The 13506-nt window shown below is 35.2% G+C and overlaps 1 protein-coding gene and 1 long non-coding RNA gene across 4 annotated transcripts in view; one reads left to right on the top strand and one right to left on the bottom strand.

Annotated features, from left to right (window-relative positions):
* Nucleotides 1-4453, top strand: part of LOC149783840 (uncharacterized) — a 46625-nt gene extending 42172 nt beyond the window's left edge. For all 3 annotated transcript variants that reach the window (XR_016413690.1, XR_016413691.1, XR_016413689.1), the window contains 2 exons: nucleotides 1969-2034; nucleotides 2262-4453. This is a non-coding gene — a long non-coding RNA (uncharacterized LOC149783840). The remainder of the gene's footprint in view (nucleotides 1-1968; nucleotides 2035-2261) is intronic.
* Nucleotides 4454-7343: 2890 nt separating this feature from the next.
* On the bottom strand, nucleotides 7344-12367 carry LOC149783839 (uncharacterized). The gene has a single exon (XM_089932045.1). The coding sequence runs from the start codon at nucleotides 11501-11503 to the stop codon at nucleotides 9533-9535; it is 1971 nt and encodes a 656-aa protein (XP_089788171.1). The 5' UTR covers nucleotides 11504-12367; the 3' UTR covers nucleotides 7344-9532.
* Nucleotides 12368-13506: the final 1139 nt, after the last annotated feature.

Raw genomic sequence — 13506 nt, 5'->3', positions numbered from 1 at the left:
TGGAAGATTATTTCTGATCTGACATTGATGAGACCTGGACTGTATGGTGTATGATCTGACGTTGATGAGACCTGGACTTTATGGTGTATGATCTGACATTGATGAGACCTGGACTATATGGTGTATGATCTGACATTGATGAGACCTGGACTATATGGTGTGTGATCTGTTATTGATGAGACTTGGACTATATGGTGTGTGATCTGTCATTGATGAGACCTGGACTATATGGTGTGTGATCTGTCATTGATGAGACCTGGACTATATGGTGTGTGATCTGTCATTGATGAGACCTGGACTATATGGTGTGTGATCTGACATTGATGAGACTTGGACTGTATGGTGTATGATCTGACATTGATGAGACCTAGACTATATGGTGTATGATCTGACATTGATGAGACCTGGACTATACATGTATATGGTGTATGATCTGACATTGATGAGACTTGGACTATATGGTGTATGATCTGACATTGATGAGGCTTGGACTATATGGTGTATGATCTGACATTGATGAGGCTTGGACTATATGGTGTATGATCTGTCATTGATGAGACCTGGACTATATGGTGTGTGATCTGACATTGATGAGACCTGGACTATATGGTGTGTGATCTGTCATTGATGAGACCTGGACTATATGGTGTGTGATCTGTCATTGATGAGACTTGGACTATATGGTGTGTGATCTGTCATTGATGAGACCTGGACTATATGGTGTGTGATCTGTCATTGATGAGACCTGGACTATATGGTGTGTGATCTGTCATTGATGAAACCTGGACTATATGGTGTGTGATCTGACATTGATGAGACCTGGACTATATGGTGTGTGATCTGACATTGATGAGACTTGGACTGTATGGTGTATGATCTGACATTGATGAGACCTAGACTATATGGTGTATGATCTGACATTGATGAGACCTGGACTATACATGTATATGGTGTATGATCTGACATTGATGAGACTTGGACTATATGGTGTATGATCTGACATTGATGAGGCTTGGACTATATGGTGTATGATCTGTCATTGATGAGACCTGGACTATATGGTGTGTGATCTGACATTGATGAGACCTGGACTATATGGTGTGTGATCTGTCATTGATGAGACCTGGACTATATGGTGTGTGATCTGACATTGATGAGACCTGGACTATATGGTGTGTGATCTGTCATTGATGAGACCTGGACTATATGGTGTGTGATCTGTCATTGATGAGACTTGGACTATATGGTGTATGATCTGACATTGATGAGACCAAGACTATATGGTGTATCATCTGACATTGATGAGACCTGGACTATATGGTTTATGATCAAAATTTTGACCTGTTTCATAAAGAGCAAGAGCCGAGTTGTCTAAGGTACTCGACTTTATAGATCACTCACACATGTCACCTCTGTCTGCATAGATTCATATCTCAGACTCTACAACATCAGCATGTAAGATGATTTAAATCATGACAATCTGTGACATGACTTGTATCCGCAATTATTGAAGATGTGATACTGGATATGATTGGCTGAGAACACTGGTGATTATTTCCGATCCATTTATGATCAAACTTAGTAAATAGGCTTATATTATCAATATATACAATGAGCCCTTTTATGAGCTGTAAAGACTAGTGTCTCAGACCAATCAGGCACTCAGGGCCCCTTGATTTTAATTGTTTTCCAGCTGCATTGTACTGAGTTAATGGCCCCTGTTGACTTGGCATTGTTGTGTGCATGAATATCTTGTGCACACATTTCTAGTCAGTACAATATTGCCAGGATATTATTTCACCATGTCACAATAAGCAAAGTGTAAAAAGTGCAGACCCAAATATTCCAGTACATAATTGTGTTGACAGTTTATGACCATATCTGTTACCCAGAAAACAATACTAACAAGAGTAGAAGAAATGAATGACTTTCATTGTTGATGATATAAGATTCTTTTGTTTCATTTAGAGTCGAAGAAAGATCTTGAAAAAAAGATGAAAGACAGGCAACAACTGCAGGCTGAGATGGTACAAGGTGAAACATACAAATGCAATAATTGTAATACCTTAGTTAAATTAAATCAATGTAACAAATGAAATTATAGAATGCGATGCTACTGGTATAATCATCTTTAAAACTGACAGGCCAAAGTTTATATACAACTTTGTAATTTTTTCATTACATGTTAAAGTAAAGTAAAAATCTTGTGATTTATTTTGCAATTATTAAGTTTACATTTTATTACATCTCTTATTTTTCAGAGCAATGGAAATCCCAAGATCAAGCTTGTGGCAGAATTTGATGTCTATCTAATCCAAGCCCAGTTGTCCCAAGCCAATCATAAAGCATTTGAAATCCCAAGATCAAGCTTGTGGCAGATTTTGATGTTTATCTAATTCAGGCCCAGTAGTCCCAAGCCAAGCCTAGAGCATTTGGAAACCATAGGAAAAGTGTTATTGTTCTTCTGGATACGTTTTTCACCAGAGAATTGCTTGCAAGATCTAGCACACTTGGTGCAAAGTCTGCACATAAAATGAATGATGACAAAGCATCAATTCCACTGCCAGCTGTAGTTTTGTCTGCTGTGAAGCAGTATATTCTGTGCATTTACAATAAACCAAATGGCAAACATTGCCAGACTGATGCCATGTTCAACAATGTCATCAATAAAAAATGTGAAACTGAAAGAGATTCGCTTAAGTGTCAATGAAAAATGTTTGTAGCACCTTTGCAGATTGAATGGTGATTCAAAATGGGTTTTGTAAACCAGTGAGAGAATGTGTATATTATTTGAGTTTTACAGTTTCGTTACTAATTTAATTCTCCATGAAGAATTTAATTTTCTTAACAAAGTTCTATAAACTTTTTACTTGAAAGAATGCACTTCAAAATAGTTGTACATTTGTAAATAATTCTACTTAAGAAATGGTTGTAATGTTTTCCATTTATTTCAGATTTATATCACATATAACCTCCTTTATAAAGAGTATTCTTGAATGGTCTGTATGTAATGTTAATTTTGCATGGAATATTTGTATAGCAATGGACCTAAGCTTGTGCTGAATGTAATAGCTTGCACAAATTAAGCTTGTATTCTACTTAACTATGACATACACAAGCTTGTTTTTCAGTGAAAACTTGTTGTTTGCATAATTTAGGCTTTGTGCAAGATTGTAATATTTATGTTATGTAGTTTGCGCAAGTTTGCAGTACACAAGGCTCGGCAGTTTATTCAGATCAGGCTAGTGCAAGCTTGCCACAAGATTCCAAATGCTAGCTTGCACAATATCGGTTTGCACAGGGTTATCACAAATTTGCATGAAGAGATTGCAATTTCCTGGATCATGTCTATAGTCAGTAAACTTAGTAGACTTCATGATGTTTAGATGGCAATAAGTGAAAATAGTGCATGTCACACATTCATTGAGGCCACCATGGCAGCCCTCTTGAGAATCATGTATTCATTACTCCTTCTAAATGGAAGGCCATATAAAAATATGATATCTTGTTGGTCTTGAATGAAAATGGTGCCTATCTGATTTGATATATGGCTGCCATGACAACCATTTTGAAAATCTTCATTTTGCCAATCCTAAAAGGAAAGTCATATTGGTATGAGGTTTTCAACAGAAGACTTTTTATAGAGTCTAGTTTGAACATTGCCTGCCATTGTAAATAATCTTTACCATGATTATCATGGTAAAGGGCCTCAAACCATGGAATTTTGGTAAAAGCTTTTAAAATAATTTTTAAATGTTTTATGAAAACCATTCCTGTTTTCTTCCATTTATGATTTTTAAGTATTTTTCTGTAATTTGCATTTGCACTCCATGTTCTTCAAAGTGTAATCATCATTTGGTTCGCATCATTTTTCATTAGATTTGCATTCATAGTGCATTCTTTTTTTAATTTGCACATCATCCTGTTTTGTTTTACTGGTAAAATTACCATTTTCAGGGTAATGTACTAGATGGTTGAAACTTGTGCTGAACATATAAAAACTTTAGGCCAAATAAACAATTGTGTGGTTCAGGTTACCCAACTAACAATATTTTTCCCTACATTTTTTTGTGCGTGGGGTGGGTAATTTGGCATCAGGAGAATAAGAAGAAATAATTATAATGAGTTTTAAGTGGAAAATGTGTTCTATTTTGTTCGGGTGTTTGATATCTTTTACTTTTGGAAAATTTAGATTTGAAGTTTTAGCTAACTTCATAACTGAGATTCAAAGAGGATCCAACAATAGATGTATTAATCATGAAATTTGAAAATTTAAAATTATGATGTTAAGTTGTGTCTGTTGTAGGGTTTAGTGCCATTTGTCAGCAGAAGATAGGCTATACATGGCAGCCAGTATAAGTGGTGGAGGAAGAACCCTGGAAAATCCTGGGAAGAACCACTGACCATGATGTTTAGTAAAATATTTCTAGGACTTAATAAATAATAAATTAGTTGACTGAGTTTGCATTAATTTTGTTATTTTTCCTGTTTTATTATTGTAATGCACTGTAGAAAATATTTGCACGTCAGACTTTGTGGTTGGACAGGTCTTTGGCTAATACAGACCTAAGTAATTTAGGGTTCTACTGGTCCTGGACCAGTGAGACAAAAGTGAAAGTTTTAAGGCCCAGTGCATGTGTTTTTCTGAATTTAACTTCCCATTTCTGTATTTAGAAGTTAATATCTACAAACATCTATGTCAGATTTGATTTTAATTCAATTTTAATTGCTTTACAGCACATTTTGTTGTTTGACACATTTATAGTCCCAAGCAGAGTTATGGCCCCTGTTTAGCTTGGCACAGTGCCCTTCCATTGCATCATATTAGCAGGGGCATCACAATATTAGGACTCATTTTTAGGCCAGAACAGAGTTATAGCCCCTATTTAACTTGGCATTTTTTCTATTCAATTCAATCATTTTGGTGGGAGCTTCCACAATTAGGACATATTTCCAATCTGGAACAGATTTATGGCAGGTTTTTAACTTGGCACTTTACCCTTCAACTGTATCATGTTGTTAGAGGTATCCATTATACTGTAACACATTTCTAGTCCAGAACAGAGTTATGTTCCCTGTCTTTAATTTCTTTCTTCCCTTAAATTGCATATCCATGTTATCTTGACACTTTTCTTGTCCAGAAAAGTGTTACCAAGTTAGTATTATCCACATAACACTAAACAGAATGCAGACTTCATAGCTAATTGTGTTGGCACAGCAGATTGTGTTCTTATTTTTATATTTCTAATTTGAACAAATTGCCAGGTGTATATTATTGTTGGATCAGAGTCTATACTGCTTGCATAAGATCGTAACTACAACAAAGATCATATACCCTGTTTTAGAGGTGTGATAATGCAGGTATGTGTTGACACTGTTTATGTTTGAGTGCAAGATATCAGTAGTTAAATATGATATAAAATATTATTTTTTCAGGTTTTGCAGTAGTTGAGGTCATATCAAAATGGGACTTAATATTTAGCAATTAAAGTGGCAGCCCAGATACTGGCATATATTTTGTGTTTGTTACATCCCCTGCCATTAGAGTAGAGGATCCTTGTTGGTGAGTGGAGGAGAGGTCAGTTTGTTCCTCAATGCCACAGACTACTTTACCTTCAACAGAAGGCTAGAAGGATGGGGAGAAGGGCGTTCTATGAATATGAATAATTGGCTAGTCATGCCAAACTCTAAGTGTACCTGTCTCCTGGCTGGAATTCTAAGTTTGTTATTATTTAGTTACAGAATTTCAACAAATCCAGGATGGAATTCTAAGTTCATTATTTTCTAGTTACAGAATGTCAACAGTTCTATGTTGGAGGCTTGAAGGTCTGGCTAAAAAAAAATCAGAAATCTGGCTTCAGTTTTACAGAACATACAAAACTTTCTTCCACAAATTGAGATTTTTGGATATCTTTCCTTTTTCTTTGTTTTCTAAGATAATAAGGTTTCAAGGCGTTCACTTTTAAAACTAAAGTGTGATTTTAAATCCTTTTTATCTTCTCCACCTCTTATAAAAATCTTGATATGGAAGAGTTCATAAGAATTACATACACACAGGTTACAAATAATGTTAAATCCATGACATAGCCATTATATACACTCACATTAGAATTCATGTTAAATCCATGACATGGCCATTATATACACTTAAGTTACAAATAATGTTAAATCCATGACATGGCCATTATATACACTTAGAAGTAATGTTAAATCCATGACATGGCTATTACACACACTTAGGTTACAAGTAATGTTAAATCCGTGACATAGCAATTACATACTCTTAAGTTACAAGTAATGTTAAATCTATAACATCTTGTAATGGAAGTCTACCCTGCATTTATTATATCTGTAATGCAGATTACAACTTTAGTATTAACTTGTACCAAATAAACATATTATAATAAAAAATTAAAATTGGGGTGAAAAGGTCAAAGGTTAGTGTCCCTAACTGGAAAAGACACTTGGTTTCTGCATAGTAAGTTGAAGTATTGTCATAATAACTCAGTTGCCATGGCATCAGATTTGTAATCCAAGGTAATCTTGACTGGGCTAGCCTGACACGGGAAGGGCATTTTACTTGTCATGATATAGTCAATATAATGTTAAAGTGCCATTAAAACCAGTAACAGAAATATCCATCATCGCTTACCAAACTTTGTGGCTGGCTTTTGTTTGGTGAATGGAAGAACCCTATTGAATTTCTAACCAAAACATAAACATCAATTCCACATTTCTCAAAAAAGAAAAATGATTTCTACATATGAAGATTAGTTCTGTTAAAGTTTTTGAATATCTTACATTAGGGATAAGGTGATTGTTTTTTTTATAGATTTGGGTGTAAAGGTCAAGGTCACTGACTTCAACAAAAAGTTGTTGCTTTTGTTGCTATTGTAGGGTTTAACACCATGTTTTCAGTACATGAAGGATATAAATGGTGGCTAGTATAAACAGTGCAGGAAGAACCTGGAAACCCCCCTGGATGAACCAAAAACCTACACATTCATAAATTCATACATATGTACATGTATATATTGCCTATAAACACTGATCGAATGTTTTATATGACTTATAACAATATGTGAATAAACTTTAAACTATAAGTATATAAGTACATGTAGTTAATTACATGAAATATTTGTGTCATGTGTGCCAGATTTGAAAGTGTCAAATCATACTTCAACTATAATGCTACTAAATGCATCTGGTATCTGCTTTGCCCATTTTTATATTGCGCTTACACAATTACATGGAGAGAGACTGAGACAAACAGTCAGACACATAGTGATTAACAGATAAATGCTGATGAGACTCAAAATGAAGATGAAAGAAAAAAAAAGCAATGAAGGCAAGACATGCTTTATTTCTAGATTCCCTAATATTTAAAATACTGAAGATTTTATAAAGTCTAGTTCATTGCATTATACTCAATGTTAACACTATATACATTGGACATTCTAAATATCCTCATGATAATAATTTCTATTTTGGGATGCCTATGTTTTGAAGTAATTGTTTCATACTCCTGGTTAATAGTATGTACCAATAATTAACATAGTAATAATCAATAATAATTAACATAGTGATCAGCACCATCAGGATAATAATACTAATAATAATAACAATAATAATCAGCAGTAGCAGTATTAAGCCTTGCAAGTGATTTACTCACAATTTTAAAGTCTACATATATAATACTTATACCATTTAAGTAAATGCAACAAATAATAAAAACAATTCTAAACATGTTAATCATTATAAATAGATTTCACTTGTTCCATTAAAGATTGATAGACATTTTCTACATGATGTTTTTGTCTTTAGAGAAATGTAATACTAAAATTGCCTTCATATTCAAAATATATATATATATATACCAATTCTTATTTTCCCTTTCTATTACTTATCTTTCGTGGCAACTATACTGTTTACTATTATGAAACCAGTAAATCCTTATAATGCTGACATAAGGAAAGCTTAGTCACCAGGACTGGAAGTACTTAAAGAGTGTGCAGGTCGTTCTCTGAACTGTGTTTTCTTTTCAAATCAACAATTCATGGATATAATGTTAAACTCTGCATATCTGCAAGGTTGTTGGTTAATAATAATACATTCCAGACATCTGAATATATCTCAATATCTCAATCACCAGATTAAAATTAACTGCAAATTTTAATCGCTATTGATTACTTTTTAGAATCATAGTGAGAAATTTTATTTGTCCATAAACACACTTGACTTGTAAATCATGCACACTAATCCAGTAAGGGGCCATCCACTTAGTACGTACGCATGGAGGGGGAGAGGGGGTTGACCCAAATGCATAAACTTGCGTATGGGGGGAGGTCTATTGATACTGTACGTATGCATATAAATGGGTGTGTGTGTGTGTGAAACCTTGATAATAATTTGTTTAATATGTAACCTGTTCGACTGGTTTCAGTCGGAGTTTGAGTGTGTGTGTGAGATTTGGATTTTTAACGTAGCTTTAACAAGTTTTCAGTCATATCCCTACGATATATGCAGTGTGACAGTTTATAGTGATGTCTAGCACTGGGGCGTTATGCCGCAGACATGAAGTATGATGTCCCACCCAGTCATTATCCTGACGCCAGGCCGACCAGTCCTAACACTAACCTTTTAATGCTGAGCTCCAAGTGAGACATCTGTTAGTACCATTTTTGTAAGTCTTTGCTATGACTCAGCTGGGGATCAAAACCACTAGGCCACTGGAGCGGTCTTGGAGTTTAAATTTTAGCGGACACTAGACAAACTTTCTAAAGTTATGCAGCTTATTTCTTTGATGCAGCCAGACATAAACGTCGGTGGACTATGTTTGATTAAACACGTTAATATTTTTAATTCTTGATCGTTTCTGCGTGGTTTAAATATAGGCCGTTCTATATAATTCGGGGTGGGGGTGTGCCAAGCGTACATGTGCAGGTGAGTGTGTGTTTAAAAAAGTATGCATGCGTACAGGAGGGGGGAAGGGGTCAAGCTCTGCTAGATTTTTGCGTATGTACTAAATTGATGGCCCCTAATTTAATTCATGTAAATATGTATAAACAGTCATCAAATTAAAATACTTGATTTGTCAATTCTCTATTTTATTCATTTAACTTAAGAAACACGAGATAACATTCATTTTCAGACAAGATTTTTTGAATAGTCTACCATTAATAATAATAATAATAACAATCAGCAATACTGTCAGCCATATTTACACAATATAACAGCCTACACATTGAATGTCCTTCATATGGAAGTAAGTGCAACAATGTTTCAAATGATTAAAAATGTCCTCAGCATTTATTTTCCTTTTAAAACTGATTGCTTTGTACATCAGATATTCATTATGCATTGTTTTAAAATGGCACACATGTATATTTTTACAAGAATGTAACACTAAAAATTTACTCAGCATTTATTTACATATTTAAATGGATTGTTTTACCAAATAACTATGATGTACATTTTTCATACTGTTTATGTAACTTTACAAGAATGGGGCACTATAGTGACCCGTATAATTTTATTTCAGCTGATAAATGTGTAGTTTTGTTTTCTCTGAATCATTCGTGATGATTAAGATACTCTTGTGAATGCAAATTGCCCACAGCGATTTCGGGACCCCTGAACTTATGACCTGTATGGCAGAACCATCTGGAGATAGCTGATGAATGTTGTTAGAACTGTTTCCAATAACATAGATGTTGTCATAAATGTCCACAGCTACTCCACAGGGGCATCTGAGATTGTCAGGACTGTAAGTAAACTGCTTTCTACCATCCAGGTCAAAACAGAGAAGTGAATGCATACCATACACACTAACATACACTCGTGTTTTCGTGTTATTCAGAGCTACATAGTTTAAGTAGTAATCTAGAGAGTCATACTGATGAGTACACTTTACATCTCCTCTCAAGCTGATCAAACTCCATTGACTCTTGTCATTACCACAGTAACCATTCACAACCATCTCCCCTTTCCCAGCAGCTGCTATTCCATCAGAATTATATTTGGTTGTTATCGTTCTGACTGGCCTGATGACATCACCAATCACTGACAGGATCAGGATAGTATTATGATTATACAATGACACAGCCACCTCCTGGTCATCCAGTACACATATATTCCACGGAATACCTGTTAGTGTATAACTTGTGATGAACTGATAGGAAGAGCTTAGTAGAATGCATTGGCTATTAAAGTGATCAGCAAGCATTACTCTGTCTCCAGGGAGAAGCGTGACACCAGTATACAATGGGGTATTACCAGTATGGACTTTAATATCAATTACATCAACTCTCTCCACCTGACAGTCCTTTGTTGGCCTCTGCAAACATGTTAGGGGCAGAGTGTTGGAGCTGGTGGTGGTCACAACCTTCCCCAATTCAGACAAAGACTTGGAGAAAATGGATTGTATCCTAGGAGAGAATTGCACTGTTACTGATAATGTGTTAGTTTTCTCGTATTTTTCTCTGACAAGATGGCAATAGAAATATAACTGAGACCTCATCGTTTCCACTGTAAGAAATTTTTGCAAATTGCTCCCATATTTATTTACTGTTTCAAGGAGGTAGTGAGAATTTCTCACAGAATGCATTAGTGACAAACACTGATGATTTTCGTCCTGTTTCCTGATAACCTCTTCTTTGTAAATTCGGTTTCCCTCCATCTTCACACACTTCTCTAACTCGTCTAGAATTGAATTGATTTTCTTTCTGAAGTCACTGATTTGGTCGCTCATCCTGTTAACTTGGGGCTCAAGAGTATTAACACAGGCCTCATTAATCTCCATAAACCTATTTAAATGCATCTCGATTTTCTTCATATCTGCAATTATTTGTTCTGGATTGCTGTTACATAGTAGAGCAGGGAGTTCGTTTTTTAAGTCTATCACTTTGGAACAAATTTTATGGCTATCGAAGAAGCACGTTCCACAGCAAGGAACGCTGTGATCTTTGCAATAGTATTTTATGTCTTCTCCATGATGCTCTGAACATGTAAAGCCTTCTGCTAGTTTCATCACATTTCTTGGGTTACAAGCTAATTCATCCACACTAATAATGGAATGATCCTTTGATATTTTCTGCTTCCTATGTACTTTCAAACAATCTCCACACATGGCCTCTTTGCACACTACACAAAACCCTTCAGCCGGGGCATCGACACCCTCATTCTTACAAGCGTCACACAAACGATCTACTTTCGATTTTGCTGGCAATATTGACTGTAAGACTGTGTTGACAGGAAATAGGGAAGCCCATTCACTTGTCGGTCTATCCTTAATGGAGGGACTCGCAGAATTTCTACATACTGGACACTTAACATATCTCAGCTTCTCATGCTTGGCAGCCTCAGTTGTTATGTGAGATTGTAAACATTTCTCACAAAAAGAGTGGGCGCACGGCAGCTGTCTGGGTATGTTGAACTGTTCCAAACAAATTGGACAACAAGGTCCCTCGTCAGTCTCTATTTTAGCAGCCGCCATCTTTAACATTAAACCGTATTATAACCCCCTGGTTGGAAAATATCTAAATGTTCTCCTGCATGAAAATATTTGGAAAACAAATTTATAAATACCTCTTCGCTTGAATAACGTTTGTTGCTACTTCCTAGTTTGAACCTGTTGAACATAGGCATGCTCGATTTGTCAGTGACGACTAAGTTTAGATGTGCTCCAGATCTTCCGAGTTTACCTTCCTCACTGTTCCAAAAGATATGTTGTAGAGGACCCAATCTATATCTTTATTATGTTGCTTTTTAAGCAAAATAAACTCTAGCAATTATCCCCATACATTATCTGCATTGATTATCAGTACTGAACTGTCCAGTGTGTCTAACACTATCACACCGTAATCGATTACAGCTTCAAAGATGAGTTCATGATGAAGTTCATGTTACAGTTTATCCAGCAGTTTTAAAGAAATCAGCGTGCAGTGAGTCACATATTCCACTCACAGGTATGCATAAATGCCTCTAAAGAATAGTTATAGGTTACTGCATTTGTATGGGAAAATATGAACAAGTTTTTTGGATGGAATACTGCACGATCAAAACGAGTTCATATTTTCCCATACAAATGCAGCAACCTTTTTATTATATGCTCATTTTTTATATTCTACTTAAGGCTTAATTAAATAAGCGAAATACACTACAGGAAACAACGTAAATGAATGTATGCCGTATTCCAAACTAAATACACAAGCGCATATTCATCGTTACACAACATTATTACAGCGCACATAACTCCGCCCAGATAAATTTGAACTTAGTCGAGCGCTCGACATAACTTTCGAAAGAAAATGGCGTTTCTTGTTAAAATTGAAATTTTTTAGTCATATTGTGAATATGTGCATTGCAACAACTTTTCCCTTTGATCTGGAATTAATAGAATTTTTTTTTTCGATTCTACGAAATTTCGTGGTTATGGACTGGATTTATATGTGACAATTCCACATGAAATACATGGGATTGAAGAAGCTAGGGAGAAACGTGTTGACATCTGCAAATGTGTTTCTGTTCTGTCTTTGAATGTTTGAAATCATAATTTGTGGAAAATATAAAGTCTTTCAACAGCAATTATCAAAAAGACGCTATGGAATTTAATGCTTATTTCAATTTGAGTGCAGTAAGTAGGATGTAATTGCACTTGTCATCGAAATTACAGTACAATTTCGAAATGTGTAATCAAGATTGAGAACCTATGACATGGCTCATGTAATTTGGATTTGCAGAATTAAGAAAGTACATTTTGAGGAAATTAAGGATGTAAAACTGTAAGTATATTTTTTTGCCATTCTTATCACCAGCTAAAGAAGACAGTATATGACTTGTCACTTGTATGTTATTTGTAAGAACCTTTTCTTGCGTCTGTTGTATACTGTAGCTAGCCTAAATCCGAAACATTGTATCAACGCAGAATGTGCCAAAGCAGCTGATATGTGGCAGTCCACGAAACATCTGTTTTAGTTCATTCAGAAAAAAGGACTATATTGAATAAGGGCCATTTTCTGCCCCCGTTTTTATGGGGAAAACATTTCTTGTAAATATCACAACTATGTGCCTTATTGTATTATTCGATGTATAAATCACCCTATTCTGCATTAAATATGCACATACATTTCTTTTTCATACCAAAACATGACCTTTGAACATGGTCTGGTATGGGAAATTTAAGAGCAAATGCTACATTTAAGCAACTTGAAACTAGAAATAAGATATAAGCGCTGGCTTGATCAGACAAGGTATTTACACTGATTAATTTTTATTAAAATTTTTAGGTTCTCATATTAACTTATGTATTCACATTCGTGCTAATCACTAAATATTAAAAAATTCTTGAATTTTGCTGTCTATGTATCATTGTCGTTGTTTTCCCTGTTAGTAGTGAATGGGGCCACCCTAGGGACAATGGGAATTACCATTAAAAACACCCCTGGGCCACTCTGGAGACTATGTAAATTTAACATGGGGAAAATTGCTGGGCCAATCTAGGGACAA

This window comes from Sinohyriopsis cumingii, chromosome 14, assembly GCF_028554795.1.
Source record: "Sinohyriopsis cumingii isolate HCF-2022 chromosome 14, ASM2855479v2, whole genome shotgun sequence".
Lineage (NCBI taxonomy): Eukaryota > Metazoa > Mollusca > Bivalvia > Unionida > Unionidae > Sinohyriopsis > Sinohyriopsis cumingii.
The sequence above is the reverse complement of the archived record's forward strand: the minus strand, read 5'-3'. Positions and strand labels throughout refer to the sequence as shown.